General features: G+C 31.5%; 1 protein-coding gene across 1 annotated transcript; it reads right to left on the bottom strand.

Moving 5' to 3' along the window:
• Positions 1-7,918: 7,918 nt before the first annotated feature.
• Positions 7,919-8,847, bottom strand: LOC101512063 (uncharacterized). The gene is made up of 2 exons (XM_027330479.2): positions 8,690-8,847; positions 7,919-8,593 (listed from the first exon to the last, which is right to left on the bottom strand). Exons 1-2 carry the CDS (start codon positions 8,772-8,774, stop codon positions 8,013-8,015), a joined length of 666 nt encoding a protein of 221 aa, XP_027186280.1. The 5' UTR covers positions 8,775-8,847; the 3' UTR covers positions 7,919-8,012.
• Between the last annotated feature and the right edge of the window lie 16,590 nt (positions 8,848-25,437).

Here is a 25,437-nt window from a genome sequence, read left to right as displayed (position 1 = left end):
CCACAAACCTAACTCCCTTCTCTCCAATAATTATTAAATACATCTACTATTTTCAAGAAGAATAACAAATGCAAAAACTACAACTATTGAATGAATTAGATATTCAATATATATCAAAGCACATTCCGCCACTAGCTCCTTATCCCACTCAAAACCTCACCACGATACTCCCATTTACAAGCTAACCATTCACTTCTGCTAAAGATCATATTAGTCACTAATTTATTTTTATCCATCATGGCACTAAAGAGTCTCTTAAATCGATTACTAAGAGTCACCCTACCAGCTACCACCCATGGATTCATCCAGAGAAAGTGTCGAAACCATTTACCACCTCCTTAACCATGTTATCCACATACACTATATTAATTACTACCCCAACAATGATACCTGCACAAGTCTAAAAGAAACAGAGGATGCGGACCCGAGTAAAAGTAAAATACAATTTATAATTTTTATTTTCAATATTATATGTCAGAGCGGAATTTTTTCCAACTTGAACTTTAAGACTCGTTAAACTGAAATAACTGTCATTTTGCAAACACATGGTCAAATCAATCAAACACAAACAACGAAGGAGGTAAGTTTTGAAATCATGTTAATAGTATAATATAAATAAGAAGAACACACACTTAATCACAAATAAACGGTATCATTATACAAATATTTTTCAAGGAAATACCTTAGATTATAAAATCAAAACCACTCAAGGAAAATCAATACATTTCACTATAACATCAAATCATCTAAGAGAAATTATGATCGCACATGATATCTTTAATCACAGCAAAACAGTTACAAGAAAATGAAATACTATACATGAGCTTAGACTCTACTTCACAATAAAAATCATGTTAATAGTATACTATAAGTAAGAAGAACACACACTTAATCATAAATAAATGGTATCATTACAAAAACATTATTCAAGGAAAAAACTCACATTATAAAGTCAAAACAACTCAAGGAAAATCAATACATTTCACTATAACATCAAATCATCTAATATAAATTATGATCGCACATGATATCTTTAATCATAGCAAAACAATCACAAGAAAATGAAATACTATTCATGAGCTTAGACTCTACTTCACAATGTGGTACCATGCTAACTCTGAAGTACTTGATTAGGAGGCTTGGTTCTATACCACCATTCTGGTCGACGGACAACTCAAATTGGCCATGTCCTCATAGATACACTCAACTCAACCTGAGACACTTATACGCGATAGTCGAGGTAAACATGTGTTGCATGGTAGCTCTCGATATTTGGAGTGCTACCTCAAAGTCACATAGGAATTCCCCACCAGGATACCTTCAAGGACTAACAATCTTGCCTTGAGGCTTAACAATAGACTACCACGATCGAACTCATTCAGTTATACCTCTTCGGATATCACTAGACTTGTCAGACCCTACTTATATTATGACAAAATAATATCCACTTCAAAAATTCTTAATATTTATTTTTTTCTCATTGTTGGCCTGTGATAGTCCATTAAGACTGTCATCTCAAACACAAATTGAATCACAACTATTTCACCAAATATGGGGTTCAATATTCTCATCACAACATCACTACCATTAATCATATCTTATCAAATAAACTCATCACAAATTTATAACTTCATTGTTAATAATATTTTGGAGTTTTATAATCAAAAAGATATTTTGATGCCAATTAAAATTTCTCGTCGATAAATAAATTGAAATTAACTGCGGTGAATCCTTTGCTGAGAATTTAATGCGTTACGGTTGAAATGGTAATTTAACAAATATCTAGATTTGAGATATTTGTTAAGTTATATTTATTATATATATACATGTGTGTTTGTTTGGAGGGAAAAAGAAAGGAAAACTAGAAAGAAGGAAAAGGAAAAGAAAAGAGTATATAAAGGAAAGAAGGAAAAAGAAAGGAAAGAAAATCTGAAATTTTCCATCTTCTTCCTCTGATCAACCGTGACCCCCCTTTTCCCTTCTCCTCCATTTTTCGTTTTCTTCGCTTCCTTTTCTTCAAGAATAGTAACCCAAGGTTGGGTGGGCGTTAGAACAAGGATTTCTCAACTCCACTCTTCTTCTTTGATTCGAAAACGAAGTAAAACGGTATTTGAGATTCAAACACAAACCTCCCTGTTTCACCTAGATCTAAACGTCGTTTCAAGAAGTGATAGAAGGGAAGGTTGCTCACCTCCATGCTACGGCGCTAGTGGACCAGTTTTGGAAGCGTGGTTGCGAGTGGAAAATTTACTAGATTTACTCACGGTACCGGAAACGCACGTTTGAGCTAACGTTAAGGTAAGGGCTCCTTCCAAACTTCTAGTTGCATTAGGGACTTATCTGTGGTTGTGTGGGAAGGAATTTGTTAGGGTTAAATGTATCGATTTGGGGAAAAACGAAACTAGTGTGTTATGGGTAAAAACCTTAGAGTTAGGTTTTGTTTATAGTGATGAATGTTTCGTGGTAAATGAAATTTGATGTATCTGGGTGTTATGTTGCGTTGATTTGTGTTCGTCGTATTTGACGTGTTCATACTTGATGGTGGTTGATTGACGTGTTTTGGTGTGAATTATGGATTGAATGTGAGAGTATGTCTTGAATTGTTTTCTGTGGAATTTGAAAACCATTAGAGTTAAGCGAGTATTAAAAACGGGGAATCTTTTAATACCGCGGTTTACTTAATGTGCGCTTGAGAAAAATGTTTAAGTTAAACGAGTCTTAAGAATGAGGAATCTCTTAAGGTCTGCGTTTACTTAATGTTGTTTTGGAAAATCGTTGAGTTAAATGAGCATTAAGAATGGGGAATCTCTTAATGTCTTGATTTGCTTAATGTTTGTTTTGAAAAATCAGTTAAGTTAAAAGAGTATTAAGAATGGGGAATCTCTTAATATGACTGTTTGCTTAACGTTTTGTTTTGAAAATCATTAAGTTAAATCGGTATTAAGAACGGGGAATCTCTTAATGACTTATTTAATTAATGTTGTTTGAAAGTCGTTTAAGTAAATGGGTATTAAAAATGGGGAATCTTTTAATATCTGCATTTGCTTAACGATTGTTGTGAATGGAGTCTGTGTATGCTCATGCATTTCATTTGGTAAATTGTGTCGACCCGTGATAGGTGACACCTTGGTAAACTGTACGGACCCGTGATAGGTTGTACGTTTGCGATTTACATTTTAGTAAATCGTGTTGACCCGTGATAGGTGACACCATGGTAACTGTACTGACCCGTGATAGGTGGTACATTTACGATTTACATTTTTGGTGAATTGTGCTGACCCGTGATAGGTGGCACCTAGGTAAACAGTACTGGTCTGTGATAGGCGGTACGTTTACGATTCCCGCTTTTTCTTTTAGTAAATCGTGTTGACCCGTGATAGGTGACACCTCGGTAAACTGTACTGACCCGTGATAGGTGGTACATTTACGATTCCCGCTTTTTCTTTTAGTAAATCGTGTTGACCCGTGATAGGTGACACCATGGTAACTGTACTGACCCGTGATAGGTGGTACGTTTATGATTTACGCATTTTAGTAAATCGTGCTGACCCGTGATAGGTGGCACCTCGGTAATTGGTACTTTGGCCTGCGATAGGCGGTACAATTATGATTTACGGCCCTTCGAGGAGGGTTTTGGTTTGGAATTCCGAGTCCATGCATTTTGGCATATACGCATTGCATTAGGGTGCCTGGCACGCGAGTCATCTTGGCCAAATTGACAAAATCGATTAGCCAATCGATTTCGTAATCAGTTTTCAAAAATCCTTTAAGAAATCGATTGCCCAATCGATTGGGCCTTAAGTCAGGGACTCAGCCATATTCGACCAAATCGATTTGGAAATGTAGTCGAATACAGACTGTTGTATTCGAATACAGACATGCTGTTTTTGCCACTGACTTACTGTGTAGTCGAATACAGACTGCTGTATTCGAATACATTTTGCTACTGACTTGCTGTGTAGTCGAATACAGACTGTTGTATTCGAATACAGACATGCTGTTTTTTTTGCTGAATGCTGAAACAGCCTTGTATTCGAATACAGAGATGCTGTATTCGAATACAACAATGTTGTTTTGTTAAAAACTTCATTTCTCAACCTTGTTTATGCATGTTTGGCATATGGAAACCCTTTTAAGGTGCATGCTTAGTTGAAAGGTTATTTTGAGCATTTAAAATCTTAATTGCTATGTGTTAACTGTTATTTTTTTGGTTGGTGACCCTTTACAATTATTGTGGAAATCTGGGCTATGCCCTCAGATGAGAGTCAGGACGGTCCTACCGGTTCGTACCCTACGGACGGGAATGGAGATGGGAACGCTTGACTGCAGTTACGTTAAGAGGATCTCACGGGGCGCGTGGAGATCACTCAGGGTGTATAGTTCTTTTGGTAGGATGATCAGATTAGGTTGATGTATAGGGACTAGGAGTCCTTCTTTTTGGGTTGGAGTATTTTTAATTTGGAAAAATTGTACTTATACTAATATTGTCAGTTTGACACCTTAGTCGAATGGGTTCCATGTACCATTTGTTGTTGTGTAAATGGTTTGGATTTATAATTGGAGTAACTTTTCCGCTGCTTGTAAATTATAATGACTCAATTATTTATCCAAAGGCATTTCTTTATTTATTTCTCTGTTTTATTTTAAATTCTTTTGAAAAAAAAAATATACCCTCGCTTTGAAAAACGGGGTGTTACATTGTGGTATCAGAGCATAGGTTTGGTTTTCTTTGGGGGCTGTGGAACCTTGGTTATAGATTGTAGGTCAACCTATAGGTTGAGAGTTGTTATCTGATCATGTGTCGGTTTAGGTGGTTTGAGTTGTCAAGTTCATAATAATTATTATGTGCGGTTGTGGTCGGAAGTTATTCTTAGAATTATTGAAGTAGTGTTAAGACTCTACCTGATGATGGTTTTATAGGGAAACCATGCTGCCAAGGAGGAATGACGTTCCGAGAACCAATGCCAGTAGGAATGATCGAATGGCGGAGGCTATGAATAACATGGCTGCTTCTGTTGCTGCACAGACTGCTGCCAAGACTCAACGCGATCTCGAAAATCGCACATGATATCTTTAATCACAGCAAAACAATCACAAGAAAATGAAATACTATGCATGAGCTTAGACTCTACTTCACAATGAAAATCATGTTAATAGTATACTATAAGTAAGAAGAACACACACTTAATCATAAATAAATGGTATCATTACACAAACATTCTTCAAGGAAAAATCTCACATTATAAAGTCAAAACAACTCAAGGAAAATCAATACATTTCACTATAACATCAAATCATCTAATATAAATTATTATCGCACATGATATCTTTAATCACAGCAAAACAATCACAAGAAAATGAAATACTATGCATGAGCTTAGATTCTACTTCACAATGTGGTACCATGCTAACTCTGAAGTACTTGATTAGGAGGCTTGGTTCTACACCACTATTCTGGCCGACGGACAACTCAAATTGGCCATGTCCTCATAGATACACTCAACTCAACCTGAGACACGTATACGCGACAGTCGAGGTAAACATGTGTTGCATGGTAGCTCCCGATATTTGGAGTGCTACCTCAAAGTCACATAGGAATTCCCCACCAGGATACCTTCAAGGACTAACAATCTTGCCTTGAGGCTTAACAATAGACTACCACGATCGAACTCATTCAGTTATACCTCTTCGGATATCACTAGACTTGTCAGACCCTACTTATATTATGACAAAATAATATCCACTTCAAAAATTCTTAATATTTATTTTTTTCTCATTGTTGGCCTGTGATAGTCCATTAAGACTGTCATCTCAAACACAAATTGAATCACAACTATTTCACCAAATATGGGGTTCAATATTCTCATTACAACATCACTACCGTTAATCATATTTTATCAAATAAACTCATCACAAATTTATAACCTCACTATTATTAATTATACATCATCTTAATCACATAAATTTATCAAAACAAATTAACCTTTTATTATCACGTAACATAAACCCGTCTAATCAAACACATACATAAAATTCATTTGACACTCAATATCACAACAATATCAAATAACTCACATTTAACAAAATTAAATCAATCAACATCTTATAAATATTTCTATTCCACATTTTATTCTTACAATTTCCATATTTGCACATTAATTCATGTATCCCTCAAAAGGCTACTGCTGTACGAAGCGAGTCCCAGATTAATGGTAGGGAAATACAGTTTTCCTGTTCATCTCACAATATATTATACTCATGAATTCAAACGCGCTTTCAACCCTTACCTTATTTAGACGTTTTCTCAAACACAGAAATCAATGGATGTTTTCAACTGCAACTGTAGATCGACAAGGTACAACGAGCGAATCTGAATAATCAGCGAGTTCACAAAATCATCGAGACGCGACGGAAAAATTATGCAGATTATACAAATAGTTGTTAAATAATTAATAATAATTTTAAGGAGTCAAAGTGGAGTCAAAACGATGAGAAAAACTATTAAAAAAAAAAGTCTCACCGACTCGTCAGAGCGCTAGAAGGGTCTGATTTCAACTTCAACGAAAAATGCAAATGAGTAGTTCCCCTTGAAGGTTTCGACGAGAGGAATCCAAAAACGATACCATTTTTTTGAGACGACAAACTTCGTGATTGGAATTGGCCAAAAATAGCTCGCCCGACGAAAGAAACACAATTGTTTTTTATGAAACAGAGCAACAATTGATAAAAATTGACAGAAAAAATGGATTTAGTGGCCAAAGAATTGACAAAGATTGGGATCGTTTCAAACGACAAAGAATTGGTGGGAATGAATTTGAGAGAAAAATTGTTTCGCTGCCATTAGTCTAATTTTCAATTTTTATTTTTTTAATTGCAAAATGAGTGGTGTAGATAGCAGATGTAGAAGTACAAGAGTAAAACTGTAAGTCCCAACACATGATAGTAAAGTATAAGGCAACAAGTATAGAAAATAAAAATCCAACCAATAATAGCTCAAATTAATATGCAGAAGTAAAAAAAGGGTGTAAACAGTCGTCTGGTCCAAAATTCATTTTCTAGTATTTCTAAAAATCTATAATAAATAATTTATTTTACTTATCCACACTAGAAATTTTTTCTCCAAAACGCCCATTCTAACATAATATTATTTTTCCTTAACATAGTTAAATCTAAGTTTAGTCAAAACTCTCATACTCAAAATAGTAACTATAATTATTACTATAATATTTTTTCAAAATAATAACATAAAAATACATCATCTTTATAGATTAATTGAAATGATAAAATAAATAAATATAACATCAATGATTTATATTAATTACTAAATCAAAATGAATATTTATAAAATCATCATACCGTAACAACTATTTAGAAATAAAGAAAGTCAATATCAATATTACTAATATCTCAAGATATTTATTTGTAAAATAATTAATTAAAATAAGATAACTTTAAAAATAATTAAAAATAATAGTGTGCACACTTAACATTAGTCAGCATACAAGGAAATATCAAATTAACTACAAACACACATATGCACGTAAAATCACCTAAAATCTTATATTTTAAAATGTGTACACTAAAATACTATTATTTTTAGAAAAATATATAAAATATAAAAATATAATATTTATATCACTCATTTAGCCTAACATCTACAAGATTAAAACATCATATAAAGAAAATTAATCATAAATTTAATTAACATATATTCTAAAATAATTTTAACACCAGCTTAATTATTTAAAATTATATTTCATCTATAAATTAATTTATTATAAAATTTGGAATGTTAAAGTATCTTTATCGTCTCTTCAACCAAGAATCGTTCACGTTGATCTCCAAAAGAAGACTCTTTCAAAAATTAACCTTCAAAGTTCATAAGACTAGAATTTATTTCCCTCACATTGACCCCCAATTTAACCTTGAAAATCAATCTTATTAGTATTATTCATTCACCCAATCATGCAATGATTATAATGTATGCTTTATTTTATATATTTTTTTTACAACTAATGACGCCTTGGCGATTTCCCCTTCCATTTCGAATTATAAAATTTATAATATGCCTTTGTCATTGCCGTTGCCTTTGCATTTTCCCAAGCATCCCTCTTGATTTCCTTCTGCTTTACTTTCTTTTCCTTCTTCTTTAGTTCCTTTACCTTTTCCTTTGCCTTTGCCAAAGCTTCCCTATGCTTTTCCTTCTGTTTTGCTTCCCATTCCTTCTGCTTTGCTTCCTTTGCTTTCTGCTTTGCTTTCTTTGCCTTCTGCTTTGCTTCGTTTGCATTCTGCTTTGCTTCCTTTTCCTTTTGCTTTGCTTCGTTTTCCTTCTGCTTTGCTTCCTTTGCTTCGTTTGCCTTCTGCTTTGCTTCGTTTGCCTTCTGCTTTGCTTCCTTTGCTTCGTTTGCCTTCTGCTTTGCTTCCTTTGCTTCGTTTGCCTTCTGGTTTACTTCCTTTGCACTTGACCTTTCTTCCCTTGTTTCATTTCCCGAACCAACGGGCTTATTTGGATCAAAAGGTTCTATATCAATGGGTTTTAGGCCACCATCAAGCTTATCTACCAAAATATTTTTCTTTGAGTCTTTTGCATAACCTTCAAATAAATTAAATTACAATATTTATTAAATTAATTATTTAGTTAGAAAATAATTATGTGTACATAAATGGTAACTATTTGTATATTGTTTACCTTCTTTGGATGTCTCACTTGCCACAACAGATAAAAGAAACAATGCACAAAGGAAACACAAATTAAAAGCTTTGATTTTCAACATTGCTACAATTTCTAAGAATTTAATTTTCGTGAAACATATGAATATATTCGGCAATATAAATAGGTATGAAAATTAAAAAAAAAAAAAGTAGATTTATTGAGCCATTGAAAGGTTATTGAGGTAAGTAAAGTGTTTAAACTTTGACAACTACGAGGTTGCTTGATAATTTCTTTACTAATAAACATAATTCTAGACTTTTGGAAAACATAATTATCATATGTAGTTAATAAAAAATAGTTATTGACACCATAAAATAAATTTACTCTTTTAAATTTTTCTCAATTCCCTTTTATGTCTCTATAGGTTATATATACATACTTGTACCACAAACCTAACTCATTTCTCTCTAATAATTATTAAATACATCTACTATTTTCAAGAAGAATAACAAATGCAAAAACTACAACTATTGAATGAATTAGATATTCAATATATATCAAAGCACATTCCGCCACTAGCTCCTTATCCCACTCAAAACCTCACCACGATACTCCCATTTACAAGCTAACCATTCACTTCTGCTAAAGATCATATTAGTCACTAATTTATTTTTATCCATCATGGCACTAAAGAGTCTCTTAAATCGATTACTAAGAGTCACCCTACCAGCTACCACCCATGGATTCATCCAGAGAAAGTGTCGAAACCATTTACCACCTCCTTAACCATGTTATCCACATACACTATATTAATTACTACCCCAACAATGATACCTGCACAAGTCTAAAAGAAACAAAGGATGCGAACCCGAGTAAAAGTAAAATACAATTTACAATTTTTATTTTCAATATTATATGTCAGAGCGGAATTTTTTCCAACTTGAACTTTAAGACTCGTTAAACTGAAATAACTGTCATTTCGCAAACACATGGTCAAATCAATCAAACACAAACAACGAAGGAGGTATGTTTTGAAATCATGTTAATAGTATAATATAAGTAAGAAGAACACACACTTAATCACAAATAAACGGTATCATTATACAAATATTTTTCAAGGAAAAACCTCACATTATAAAATCAAAACCACTCAAGGAAAATCAATACATTTCACTATAACATCAAATCATCTAAGAGAAATTATGATCGCACATGATATCTTTAATCACAGCAAAACAGTTACAAGAAAATGAAATACTATGCATGAGCTTATACTCTACTTCACAATGAAAATCATGTTAATAGTATACTATAAGTAAGAAGAACACACACTTAATAATAAATAAATGGTATCATTACACAAACATTATTCAAGGAAAAACCTCACATTATAAAGTCAAAACTACTCAAGGAAAATCAATACAATTCACTATAACATCAAATCATCTAATATAAATTATTATCGCACATGATATCTTTAATCACAACAAAACAATCACAAGAAAATGAAATACTATGCATGAGCTTAGACTCTACTTCACAATGTGGTACCATGCTAACTCTGAAGCACTTGATTAGGAGGCTTGGTTCTACACCACCATTCTGGTCGACGGACAACTCAAATTGGCCATGTCCTCATAGATACACTCAACTCAACCCGAGACACGTATACGCGACAATCGAGGTAAACATGTGTTGCATGGTAGCTCTCGGTATTTGGAGTGCTACCTCAAAGTCACCTAGGAATTCCCCACCAGAATGCCTTCTAGGACTAACAATCTTGCCTTAAGGCTTAACAATAGACTACCAAGATCGAACTCATTCAGTTATACTTCTTCGGATATCACTAGACTTGTTAGACCCTACTTATATTATGACAAAATAATATCCACTTCAAAAATTCTTAATATTTATTTTCTCTCATTGTTGGCCTGTGATAGTCCATTAAGACCGTCATCTCAAACACAAATTGAATCACAACTATTTCACCAAATATGGGGTTCAATATTCTGATCACAACATCACTACCATTAATCATATCTTATCAAATAAACTCATCACAAATTTATAACCTCACTATTATTAATTATACATCATCTTAATCACATAAACTTATCAAAATGAATTAACCTTTTATTATCACATCACATAAACCCGTGTAATCAAACATATACATAAAATTCATTTGACACTCAGTATCACAACAATATCTAATAACAAACATTTAATGACATTAAATCAATCAACACCTTATAAATATTTTTATTCCACGTTTTATTCTCACAATTTTCATATTTGCATATTAATTAATTTATCCCCGTAAAAGACTATTGTTGTACGTAGCAAGCCCTTGATGAATTGTTGAGAAATACAGCTTTCCCGTTTGTCACACAATATATTGTACTCATGAATTTAAAGGCTTAGTCAACCTTTACCTTATTTAGATTTTTTCTCAAACACATAAATCAGTAGAAGTTTTCAACCGCAACTGCAAACCGACAAGGTACATCAATCGAATCCAAATAAACAGTGAGTTCACAAAATCGGCGAAACGTGAGTGATAAATTATGCGAAGATAAAAATAGTTTTTAAATAATTATTAATAATTATAGGGAGTCAAAATGAAGTCAAAACGACGAGAAAAACTGCAGAAAAAGTCTTAGTGACTCGTCGGAGCGCTAGAAGGGTTTGACGTCAACTTCACCGAAAAATGCAAATGATTAGTGCTTATAGGTTTCAACGAAAGGAATCCAAAAACAATACCAGTTTTTTTAGACGACCAACATGGTGATCGGAATCAGCCAAAAACAGTTCCCCCAAGGGAAAAACACATCTGTTTCTGTTCACAAGGAGTAAATGATCGATAAAATTGAAACAAAAAATGGATTCAGTGGCTGTTTTGTGTGGGACAGTGGTTGAGATTGATTCAAATGACAAAGAATTGGTGGGAGTGAATTTGAGAGAAAAATGGTTTGCTGCAATTTGGTTGCCATTAGTCTGATTTTCAATTTTTATTTTTTTAATTGTAGAAGGAGGGGTTGCAGATAGCAGATGTACAAGAACAAGTACATGAATAAGATTAAAAATGTAAAACCCAACATAGGATAGTCAAGTCCGAGACCGAAATAGGAGTGTAATGAGCAACTCGCAGCGGAGCATTCTACCTTGAACCCCCACATGTTAACTTGTCATCCCCCAAAAAATGTGAAAATACAATTTTTCCCTTCAAGTTTTTTAATTTTTCATTTTCACCCCGTTTTCTAGAATATTCGAAAGTTTCAAAATGTCAATTTCCAAAATTTTCAAAACTTTAGATTAATCGAAACTTTAGAAAATATTCGAAACTTTCGAAATAGAAAATTCCAAAATTTTCTAAAATTTCTAGATTTAGAAACTTTCGAAACATTCGAAATGTAATCCTTGTTTTGAAAATTTCCAGATATGAAAACTTTCAAAACTTTCCAAATTTTCAAAATGTAATCCTTATTTCGAAAACTTTAAAATTCAGAAAGTTTCAAAAATTTGAAACTTCCGAAACTATCAATTTTGAAACTTATTATAAATGATTAAAAGAGTAAAATTATTTTTTCATGTGTCTTGAGGGGTGGTATGTGTAGGTGTGGGGTTGAAGGATAGAATTGTTCTCGCAGTAAATGTAGGGAATAAAAGTCCAACTAGTAATAGCTCAAATTAATATGCAGAAGTAGAAAATAAGGGTGTAAACAGTTGTCTAGTCCAAAATTCATTTTCTAGTAATACCAAAATTCATAAATAAATAATTTATTTTACTTATCTACGCTAGAAACGTTTTATCCAAAAAACTCCTTTTAACATAATATTATTTTTCCTTAACATAGATAGATCTAATTTTAATCAAAACTCTCATGATCAAAATAATTATAATTATTACTATAAATTTTTTCAAAATAATCACATAAAATACATCATCTTTATAGGATAATCGAAATGATCATATAAATAGATATAACATCAACAATTTATAATAATTACTGAATCAAAATAAATATGTAGAAAATCACCATACCGTAAAAACTACATAAAAATAAAGAAAATTAATATCAATATTACATATATCTCAAGATAATTTTTTATAAAATAGTTAATTAAAATAAGATACATTTAAAAATAATTAAATATAATTATGTGCACACTTAACATTAGTCAGCATACAAGGAAATATCAAATTAACTACAAACGCACATATGCACGTAGAATTGCCTAAAATCTTAAACTTTAAAATGTGTACACTAAAATAATATTATTTTTAGAAAATATAAAAATATAATATTTGATATTTATATCAATCATTTAGTTTAACATGTACAAGATTAAAACATCATATAAAGAAAATTAATCCTAAAGTTAATTAACATATATTCTAAATTTCATTACTCATTTAAGCACAACATTCAAAAATCAATTAGCTTAGCACTATAGACTAACATGAGACAATCATTTAAACAATTGCATATAATATTTCAATCATTAACGAAATACCACAATTACTCACTATAAATTACGAATGAAAAGTCTTATAGATTTAGTAATGATAAACTTATTACCTAAAGTTGAGTGAAGCGAAATTATGCCAAATAGATGGTTAACTCCAACTAACTTCTCAAACAATGATTTTCTAGTTATACTCTCTAAAAAAATTAAATAATATTATCAATTTCTCAACAAGTTTCACTTAAGTAAGAAAGAGAGAACAATTTTTCAATTATTTCATAGCCTTATGAATTTCAAATAAAGATACACATAAGAATTTGTATCATGAGCAATTTCTTAGAAATCAAGAACTAGAGTACATAAACATAGTGAAACAGGACAAACATTTTTATAGTTTCAAAATACACTCCAACTTGATATTCATGCCACATAAACCATTACCAGCTACAACATGATGCCACATAAGACTCATATTCAGTCAATTTTTTTTATAATAAATGAACATGATTTTCTTTATGTATTTCAAAAAATTACAAGTTATTGTTGCCTCATAGATCATTAGTGTAGCTAGTCTCTCTTACTCATGTAATCAACTATTTAAGATAACCATAACTGTGGTAATTCAAATTCAAATATGAATAGTAAAAAGTAACTTCAAAGTGATTCAGGAGTGCGAAAGCGACACCACAAATACTAGTTCTTACTTCAAGTTAAAAATTCACTTAATCACACATTCACAATATATAATCAATAATTTGATCGGAAAAATATAGAACTATTTCATTTTTAGACGCTCTCGACTACTCTTACTCTATACACTAATTCCCAATAATAAGAACACGTGAAACACAAAATTTAATATTTAGATAATCGTATACACCATCACATAATTAATTCAAAAATTAGCACCAAGATTTTATGTTCATCTCATAACTCAAACAATGATTCTCACACATATAACATACTCTCATAGAAGACTAACTGCTCCAAATTGATCACGACTAAATTTTCTTTTAAATTTATCCTCATCATTTAAAAGTTACAATAAACTAAATGAAATATTTTCCAAATTGCGAAATAATTATTTACCAAAAGATTCAACATGCTGTCAAACCAAATTGAATGAGGCAGTGTATAAACCACTTTAAAGGTTACATGTAATTTTAAAAATTGATTTCTACACTTAAATTATTTATAAAATGTACCACTAATCATTTAGCAACAAAAAAAATCATTGAGAATTCAAAGTTTTTCCTTAAACTATTTTTTAATAAATCACGTCTAAATAAAAAAAACTAAAATAAAATACGTGTATTTTAAAAATCTATAAGATTTCCATAATTTCACTTGTACTTTAATCATCAAAAACACATTTTTAATTAATTAAATACTATAAAATAATTATTTTTAACTTATATTTTGAAAGAAAATTTAAACTATATAAATAGATAGATAGTTAATTTATCAATTAATTAACACATAAAATATTTCCAATTTTTTTTTCTCAAAACTTAAAAAAAAAATCGTATATTTATATACATTAAAGTAGTGCACATGACATAAATCATAAGACATACATGGTTATGACAATGAATTGCACTAATTGACAAATCTACAAAATAACAACTTTCTCTCACATCAAGTACTCAATAGTCTTATAGATACATCTCGAGTTTCTATCAAGCCACAAAATTGTTCTAAAACATAACACACCATCAATTTTAAAGATGTTAGAGGTCTGTTCTAATCTTAAAAGTTGGGTAGAATAAATTTTAATTTCTATACGCATATCAATCAATATGATGCACTCTACACATACCAATCTACATAATGCATACCATTTCGTTTGGTTAATTCATGAAACAAGAAAAAATGTATAAACAACACGTCATCTTCTCATATTAAACTCAAATATACATTTTGACATTGATAACACAACAACTACATTCTACTAAAAAAAAAAAAATTCTACTCATAAAATAAATCTATTATCCAAAATTTAGATAATTTTTCAAAAGGAGTTTAACTATTGAGCTAAGTGTTTTAAAATCTTTGTTTTATTTTTCTTCCCTTTTTGAATTAGTAGACATTTTATCATTTTACTTTTTTTTTATTAGCACAATTATAAATCACTAATGAATTCTAAAAATCTAAACATCAAGTTAAACTCTAATGAATTCACAAAATCAATCGAGAAATCAAATTTTCAAATAAATATCCCAACACTCTCATGATTCAATATTCACACGAGGCCCCTCTAAACCAACATAACAACAAATCTTTTTGTTTTTCTTATAAACAACACATAATAAAATATGATGTAAATTTTCAGCTATTTCAAATATTAAATAAAATCAGGAGTATAGAATTATTGTTATTTTAGAAATCAACAAAAATACAACTCAATTTAATTTCTTTAAAATAATCAAAAGTAATTCAAATAAAAGTTATTTTCATTTACAAAATAAGTCAACTTTAACTCTTTCATCGTTTTTTTTTAATTCTAAGTTCTACCAACTTGTAATATTTAAGAATTATTATTATCAATAATATGAATTTCCTAATGTTTCAAAACTACTCCTAACAACGTTCTAAATGAATTTCATTAACAAGATCAAAACATTAATAATCATACTATGATCCCAAAAGGCAAGATCTATAATCGATAAGTAATATTACCTCGATTAAATTAATAATTTCAAAGATATAGCTAGTCAATAAAAAAATTTATTTATAACTATCCACTCTAACAAAAACAAATAATCAAAGTTCGAAACTCAAACCACAAGTCCAATCAAAAGGTTTATTTAGTCAACAATTCATGTTATATCTAGTCATTTAGATAAAAATTAAGAATGTGCAGTACAATCAAAATTAGCAAACAATAAACGGTTAATTAGTAACTTAAAAAATATTATAAGTATATTGTGCATAACACAATAATATAACAAGAAAAAATTATGATTTTGAAAATAATTAATACATAACAAAACACAACCAACACGACTAACATTCGACTAAGGAATTGACACTCGACTCGCTCGATCTCATTGGACAGACCTGCTCAGTTACCACTAATGTGACACCTTAAACCCCAAAATAATATATAATAATTTATAGTAGATTTTTTTTTGTTTTTGGTACATTAGCAGCGGATAAAGTAGATATATCTTCAAGTTAATAAAAAAAAATTATAATTAATTTAGGATATCATGTTTCTAAAAATTCAAAAGCAACACTTTAAACTCTTTCTTTTTATAAAAAGATGCAATCTCCATATACTGATGTAGCCAAATATCACTAGATGGGGGATTGAATAGAGATTTTGATGTTTAAAAATATTTCTCACGTGTTTTTAAAAGCTATCCTTTCTGAAAGGATACGAACCCGAGGATCGTTATATAAACCTTTAAATAAGAGTTGAATAAAAGAAAGAGAAAATGTAAAGAATGACATACACAACTTTTATACTGATTCACCCAATGAAGGCTACGTCCAGTCCTCACACACTTTTGAGATTTCACTAATGATCAAATTGATTAACCTCTCACAGAGGTTAATTACACTTTGTGTATTCTTTAGCCTCACCAAGCAAACAACCTTGTTTCCTACAAGTTCCAACTATTTCCAAGTGTAACTCATGTGGAAATTACAAAGTGATATGAATATGATTGTTTCTCTTTTCTTAAATACTTTCTACAAAGATATTTCAAAGATTTAGTGTAGGATTATAGAAAGTATGAAGAGAGGATGGATATTGCACTTGATAGCTTTATGATACTTGATCTTTTTATACAATGTTGTTGTGTATTTGATAATGGAGAGCTCTCTTCCTTTTATAGAGATTTTGTGGTGCTCTTTCCATGTGACAAACATCTTATGACCGTTGGGGATTTGATAAAAAAGTCCAAGGTCTTTGATCATAATTACATAACTGCCATCCAGCTGTCCTTGGATAGATGCAGTCCATCCTCGTGCAGGAGGTTCAAACCTCCTAGGTACTTCGTCATGAGTTGTCTCTTTCTCTTGTCATTCTTTAAGAAATGTAAGGCTATTTCTTTGAGTTTGTGTGCTACAACATTTCTGTAAGTTGAAGTGCTAGGTCTTTTTCACCTTCTGAGAATGATGGTGACTATAGATCCATCCTCTTACATCGTACTGCCATCCTCGTACCTGGTACATCCCATCCTCGTACCAGTTAAATCTGGCCTCTGATCTCTTATATTAAAATGCTTTGTTTATTCATTCTTTAATACTGTTTTGCCTTCTCTTAATGAATAAAAACATTTATTTTGGTGAGGATGAGTATTCTGCAGTTTTGAAGTATCATCTTCTTGCAAGGCCATCCTCACAATTTCAAATCCTCTAGATTTGAATCATATTTTTCTCCTTTTTTTCCGTAATGATTAATAATATGTTTTCTTAAATGAATTCACTCAAAAGCATAGATTATTCATTAACCACAATCATAATCCTTTAAGTAATTTTGTTATCATTAAAGTCATTTGAGAGAGAGTTTTTCTCAACAATCTCTCTCTTTTTGATGATGACAAATTCTTTAGATTATGATCTTAAATATAAAATGTTTATGAGATAAAATGTTTATGCTCCCCATAAATCATATGTGTAATATATTTAAATTTAAAAATAATTACACCCCTGAACTTATGCCAAAATTTTTTTAAAAAAGATTTGAACCATAAAGTGACTTCATATTAATGAGATAAATATTACAAAAGATGGTTCAAAACGGCATAAACATTAACAAGCATAACATAAGCACTTCACAAATATTCATCTTAACAAATAGTTGATTAAAAAGATAATAGCTAGATGATCATAATCTATCTTCCCTTGAATTTGTCAACCATCACAAAAAAAAAAGGAATAGAAAAGTAAAAAAAAAATTCTTAACCAATTTTATTTAGAGATTGATGCACAGGTAACAACATACAATTTTTCTAAAAAAAATTCAAAATGATCCTCTTGAAGAGTTTGACATGTAACCATTGGAGAAGGAGGAGGTTGGAGTTTGAAATGTTGTGACTGTTAGAGGAAGTTGAAGGAGGCAAGTGAGGAAGCCATTGAATAGGTAGTAATGATGATAGAGTAGGTTATGGAAAACGTGATAAAGGTCATTTATGGTAGTCTGTGCATTAAATGCAGGGCGAAAGCCAAGGAGACCGCGCCACATTGACTGGCCAATGGAATGGGAGGCATGTGCAAGCCTTATCTGACGTGACAAGAGAGAGTTACACCAAAATTGATATTGTCTCCTCTAGTGTTTTGCCATCCTCTCATCTTTTGGTTTATTTTTAAAGATTAAATGTGATCTTTCTGGAGGATTTGATAAAAAAAAAATAAAATAAACAATCATAACAAGAGAAATACAACTATGGTACAACGGTTAAAAAAAAATTTAATCAAATAATTTTGGACAAATTAATGATGGAGAGTTTCTCCAAAATATTTTTGAATTGATCCTCCTGGAGAAGTTTGGTAAAAATATCTGCTAATTGATTTTAGTGTCAATGAAAATCAATTCTATGTCCCCTTTTTGAATATGATCTCTTTTAAAATGATGTTTGATTTCAATGTGCTTAGATCTAGAATGTTGATTTTTGGAAAGATTAATAGGACTTGTATTATCACAGAGGATGAGAATTTTTGCATACCTTAGAGCGTAATCCTCTAGTTGATTTTTTATCTATAGTAATTGTGAGCATCATTGTGCAGCTAATACGTATTCAACCTTTGTAGTTGATAGATCAATGGTACATTGTTTTTTCATGACCAACTTATTAGAGATTTACTAAGAAATTGGCAAGCTCCACTTGTGCTCTTCCTTTCAACTTTGTCTCTCGCATAGTCAGCATCAAATAATCTGTGAGGTCAAGATTTGAACCTTTCTTGTACCAAATTCCCAGATTGATCGTGCCAACAAGATATCACAAAATCCTCTTTACTACTGTAAAATGAGATTCTTTAGGGGAGGATTGAAACCTTGCACAAAGAACTACTGCAAAGACTATGTCAGGTCTACTAGTTGTTACGTATAATAAGGACCCCATCATCCCTCTGTACTCTTTTTTAGATATTGGACTTCCTTCATCATCTTTGTGAAGCATGGAGGATGGGTGCATAGGGGTTCCCATACTCTTGGCTGAACTCATGTTATATTTGTTAAGTAGATCCTTGGTGTATTTTTCTTGAGAGATGAAGATATCATCTTCTAGTTGTTTAATTTGTAAACCAAGGAAGAATTTTAATTCTCCCATCATACTCATCTCAAACTCACTTTGCATGAGATTGGAGAAATCTTTACACATCTTTTCATTTGTGGATCCAAACGTTATGTCATCTACATATATTTGAACAATAAACAGACCCTCTTTAAGAGTTTTCTTGAAAAAAGTGGTATCAATTTGTCCTCTTACGAATCCATTCTCTTTTAGAAAAAAACTCAACCTCTTGTACCAAGCTCGAGGAGCTTGCTTAATCCATAAAGAGCTTTTGAGAATTTGAACACATCATTGGGCTTCTTTTCATCCACAAAGCCAGGAGGCTGCTTAACAGATACCTCCACATTAAGAAAACCATTCAAAAAGGCACTTTTGACATCCATTTGGAATAGTTTGATACCTTTATGAGTGGCATATGCTAGGAGGATTCTTATTGCTTCAAGTCTTGCAACTGGTGCGAATGTTTCATTATAATCAATTCACTCTTGTTAGTTGTAACCTTGTGCCACTAATCTTGCTTTATTTCTAATGACCTCTCCATCCTCATTCTGTTTGTTTCTAAATATCCATTTAGCTCAAATGATGGATTTGTCCAGAGGATGGAGCACAAGATTCCACACTTTGTTTCTTTCAAACTGTGGCAGCTCCTCCATCATGGCTTCAACCTATGATTTGTCACAAATTGTTTGATCAATTGTTTTGGGTTCAACTTGTGATATCATGGCCATGTTAGTATTTTCTTTTAGAGAATTTCTGGTCCTAACACCATTGGCAACATTTCCAATGATTAGATCAAGAGGATGATGTGTTACCATTTTTCATCCTTTTGGAGGTTGCTGAGAGGTTGGGTCAGAATCATCCTCTTCGTTTGGACTGTGTACTTGAGAGGATGAATGTTCATCTTCTTCAGATTTATCCATTTTTTCTAAGCACAAGTCATCAAACTCATCAAAAATAACATGCATGGATTCCTCCACAGTTTGAGTCCTATGATTATATATTCTATAACCTTTTGACATTGTGGAGTATCCTAGAAAATACCTTTATCAAATTTTGGGTAAAACTTCCCCAAATTTTCTTTATTATTTAGAATGTAAAAATAACATCCAAATATATGAAAATAAAAAATATTTGGTTTTCTCCCTTTCCATAATTCTTATGGAGTTTTGTTTAAGATTCTTCTAACAGATGCATGATTAGAAACATAACAAGTTGTGTTGATGACTTCGACCCAAAATTATTTGTCAATGTTGGCTTCATTTAAAATATTTCTAGCCATTTCTTGTAAAGTTCTATTTTTCCTTTCAACAACTTCATTTTGTTGGGGAGTTCTTGGGCAAGAAAAATTGTGAGAAATACCATTTTCTTCAAAAAGATTTTTAAATGATTCATTTTCGAGTTCACCTCCATGGAAATCATAGTGAGTTCATCCTCATCCTCAGATAGAGGATACTCTGACTTTTCCTTTTTTATGACATCTTCAGTCTTCTTGGAGGATGAACTTTCAATTTGTCTGGATTTTAGAGCTATCATTTTTCCCTTTTTGCTTGGTTTGTCTGCTAGCAACAATGGTTCATGAGCTCTTAGAGTTCCAATCAGATCTTCTAATTTTATGTTAGCCAAGTCTCTTGCTTCTGTGATGGCAGTCACAATTGGTCTCCATTCTTTTGGTAAACTCCTTAAGATTTTTCTTATCCTCTCTTGAACAGAGTATACCTTTCCAAGAGATCTCAAGTTGTGTAGTATGATTGTTAACCTTGAGAACATTTCATCAATGGTTTTCTCCTCCTTCATTTTGAATAATTTGAAACCTCTTACTCTGATGTCAATCCTCGCTTCTTTTACGTGACTTGATCCTTTATGATGGATCCTTAAAGTGTCCCAGATTTCCTTAGGGTTTTTGCATTCTTCAACTCTATCATATTATTCCTGGTTCAAAGCACACGTTAGAAATAAATGAGCTATAGAGTTTAGGAGTACCTTACCATTTTCATCTGTCGTCCACTGTGCATGAGGTTTCTCATCAGAGGTGGCGTGTGTGTTGTTGGTTCTGATGACGTGATCCCCATTTTCAACCACATAGCACATGTTGTTATCTTGTGATATGAGAAATAGTCCCATCTTACCTTTCCAGTGGTAATAATCTATGCCATCAAAATAGGGAGGTCGGTTGGATGATCGTCCTTCAGGAATATACTTAGCTTTTGACATTTTTTCATTTTGGATCTTTCTTCTATTACATTGTTAGATGTAGTTTTCTAGAGAACCTTGCTCTAATGCCAATTGATGTAGCTAAATATCACTAGAAGGGGGTTGAATTAGAGCTATCCTCTTTGAGAGGATGCAAACCTGAGGATGGTTATTTAAACCTTTAAATTAAAGCTGAGTAAAAGAAAGAGAAAATGTAATGAATGACACACACTATGTGAGATTTCACTAATGATCAAATTGATTAACCTCTCAGAGAGGTTAATTACACTCTGTGTATTCTTTAGCCTCACCAAGTTTACAACCTTGTTTCCTACAAGTTCTAACTATTTCCAAGTGTAACTCACATGGAAATTACAAAGTAATATGAATATGATTGTTTCTCTTTTCTTAAATACTTTCTAAAAAGATATTCCAAAAATATAGTGTAAGATTATAGAAAGTATGAAGAGAGGATGAATATTGCTCTTGATAGCTTTATGATACTTGATCATTTTATGCAACGTTGTTGTGTATTTGATGATGGAGAGCTCCTTTCCTTTTAAAGAGATCTTGTAGTGCTCTTTCCAAGAGACAAACATCTTATGACCGTTGGGGACTTGATCAAAAAGTCCAAGGTCTTTGATCATAATTACAGAACTACCATCCAGTTGTCCTTGGACAGATGCAGTCCATCCTCGTGCAGGAAGTTCAAACCTCCTAGGTACTTGGTCATGAGTTGTCTCTTTCTCTTTTCATTCTTCAAGAACTGTAAGGCTATATCTTTTACTTTGTGGGCTACAACATTTCTGTAAGTTGAATTGTTAGGTCTTTTTCACCTTTTGACAATGATGTTGACTATAGATCTATCCTCTTACATCGTAATGCCATCCTCGTACCTCGTACATCCCATCCTCGTACCAATTAAATCTGGCCTCTGACCTCTTTAATTAAAATGCTTTATTTATTCATTCTTTAATATTGTTTCGCCTTCTCTTAATGAATAAAAACATTTGTTTCGGTGAGGATGAGTATTCTGCAGTTTTGAAGTATCATCCTCTTGCAAGGCCATCCTCACTATTTTCCAATCCTCCAGATTTGAATCAAATTTTCTCCTTTTTGCCTGAATGATTAATAATCTATTTTCTTAAATGAATTCACTCAAAAGCACAAATTAGACATTAACCACAATCATAATCCTTTAAGTAATTTTGTTATCATTAAAACCATTTGAGAGAGATTTTGTCTCAACATATACTTGATTTAACTAAAATTTCTTAATTTAAATTCCAAAACTTACTAGTGCTTATAAGATTTTCATACAAAAAGTCATTTCTAATAAAAAAAAGTAAAAACAAAATACGATTCACAACTATTCTTGATATCACCTAACAGAGTAGGGATTCTCCTAACTTGAACTTCAAGACTCATGAACCTGTAATAACTGAGATTATGCAAATGCAGGACCAAGTCAGTCAAACAAAAACAACGAATGAGGTGAGTTTTGAAATCATGTTAGTAATATAATATAAGTACGTAAGAAGAACACGCAATTAATCATAAATAAATCATATCGTTAAACAAACATTCTTCAAGGAAATACCTCACATTATAAAGTCAAAATCACTTAAAGAAAAACAATACATTTCACTATAACATCAAATCTTCTAATAGAAACTATTATCACACATGATACCCATTAATCATACCCAAACAATCACGAGAAAATGCAATGTTATGCATGAACTTAGGCTCTACTTCATAAAATGGTACCATTTTAACCTTGAAGTACTTGGTTAGCAGGCTTTATACCATGACACTGTTCCAGTTGACGGACATTTCAATTTGGACATGTCCTCCTAGATTCCCTCTATTAAGACAAACTCTCAAATTAAAGTTTTGATTAAAATAAACAAAGGTTAATTAAGAATATTAATTATGATTTTAAAATGTTATGTTAATTTAACTTGTGCTTTTGAGTGAATTAATTCAAAGATAGGAATCAAGCAAAGAAAATAAATCATATAAAAATTGAACAGATAAAGAAACAAGAATATTCTGGATAAAACGAAGAATGTTCTCCAAGATCAAGACTGATCATCACAACCTCAAGATCAATCAATCTCCACTAGTTTACAAAAGCTTTTTCCTCTGAATTTCATGCTAATGTTATCAGTACTTGGTAAGGTTCAAGTAGGATCCATTCTAGTCATAGAAGGCATTCGAATCACTAAGATAAAAGCTCATGAATCAAGCAAGTTAAAATAAGTATGAACCTTCACCAACTTAACTGTCAAGAAAGTTAATCAATCTTGATATGTACAAAGTTGTCTAGATTGATCAGGAAGTGATTCAGATTGGTCAAACACTAAACCTAAAGATTGATCATCAATCTCCCAAAAGTACAAAACTAAAAGTACAGATTGATTATCAATCTCCATAATTCTGCAGAAGCTCAGTATCAATCTCCTTATCTCTGTCGCAGTTCATCATCATTCTCCAAACTTATTTTAACATAATCGAGTTTCTTGGTCAAAGATTTAGCATCAACAGATTCATGTTAATCATAAAGGATCATTAAACACAAGATAAGTTTGATCAAGAACGAATAAATCAGCCTAGTTAAACTGATTTCAAAATATATTCAAAGGCTGAATATTTTTATTCACATATAGTAGTTTTGGTAAAAAAAGATAGAGCACTACCAACATCTCTTTTGACTATCATTAAATGCTCCAAAATGCCTATAAAAGAAAGGCCAATGCTTAGGAAAATTGTAGAAGTTCAAGTGCTATCAAGTCTTACAAATCATTCACATTCATATACTTGAAATTCTCATTTTCTCAAAGAAAGATTCAGTTCTAATTATACATATTACTTTGTTATTTTTGTACTGATTTCTTTGTAAAGAATTGTATCTCAAATAAGAGTTGAGACATCTCAGATTATTTCAAAACAATCTCATCATTATTGTAAAACTCAAACTATAAGAGTTTAGTATAGTTTGAATATATTGTTTGAAATCTTATCAAGGCTGATAGGTGAATTGATTAAATCAAGTTAGGTGAACCATGATACATCCTTTTGTGGTATTATTTCTTTTATCTTCTTATTTATTAAGCTTGATTGGTTACTTGAATTAAAACATAAACTAAATTTCTGTTTGTCAAGCTAACCATGAACGTTCTCCGTTTTGTGTTTTCTTAACCAAGATCATTCTTGAGTTAAATCCTTAAGTTTTTGAGGAATTTTTAAATAGGAACATTTACAATTCAACCCCCCTTTCCGTGAAAATTGACATTACTACTTCACCCTCAACTCAACCTCAGACTCATATATGCGACAAAATGTGTGTTGCATGGTAACTGTCGATATTTGGAGTGCTACCTCTTAGTCGCCTAGTAATTCTCCGCCCGAATATCTCCAAGGTCTAACAATTTTGCCTTAAGGCTCAACAACAGACTGCCACGATCAGGCTCATTCAGTTGTACTTCCACGAAATCATTAGGCTTTTCAGACCCTACTTATATTATGATAAAATAATCTCCACTTCAAATTTTTTTAATATTTCTTTGTTCCCTCGTTGGCCTATGATAGTCCATTAAGACCGTTATCTCAAAAACAAACTGAAATCACAACTATGGGGCTACTTCAATATTCTCATCACAAATTCACAACATCACTGTCGTTAATCAAATCTCATCATATAAACTCATCACAAATTTATAACATCACTATTATTAATTATACATCATCATAATCACATAAATGTATCAAAACAAATTAACCTTTTATTATCACTTCACATAAACCCGTCTAATCAAACACATACATAAAATTTATTAGACACTCAATATCACAACAATATCAAATAACTCACATTTA

This window comes from Cicer arietinum, chromosome 5, assembly GCF_000331145.2.
Source record: "Cicer arietinum cultivar CDC Frontier isolate Library 1 chromosome 5, Cicar.CDCFrontier_v2.0, whole genome shotgun sequence".
NCBI classification, from domain to species: Eukaryota; Viridiplantae; Streptophyta; class Magnoliopsida; order Fabales; family Fabaceae; genus Cicer; species Cicer arietinum.
This window is presented reverse-complemented; position numbering and strand designations above follow the sequence as displayed.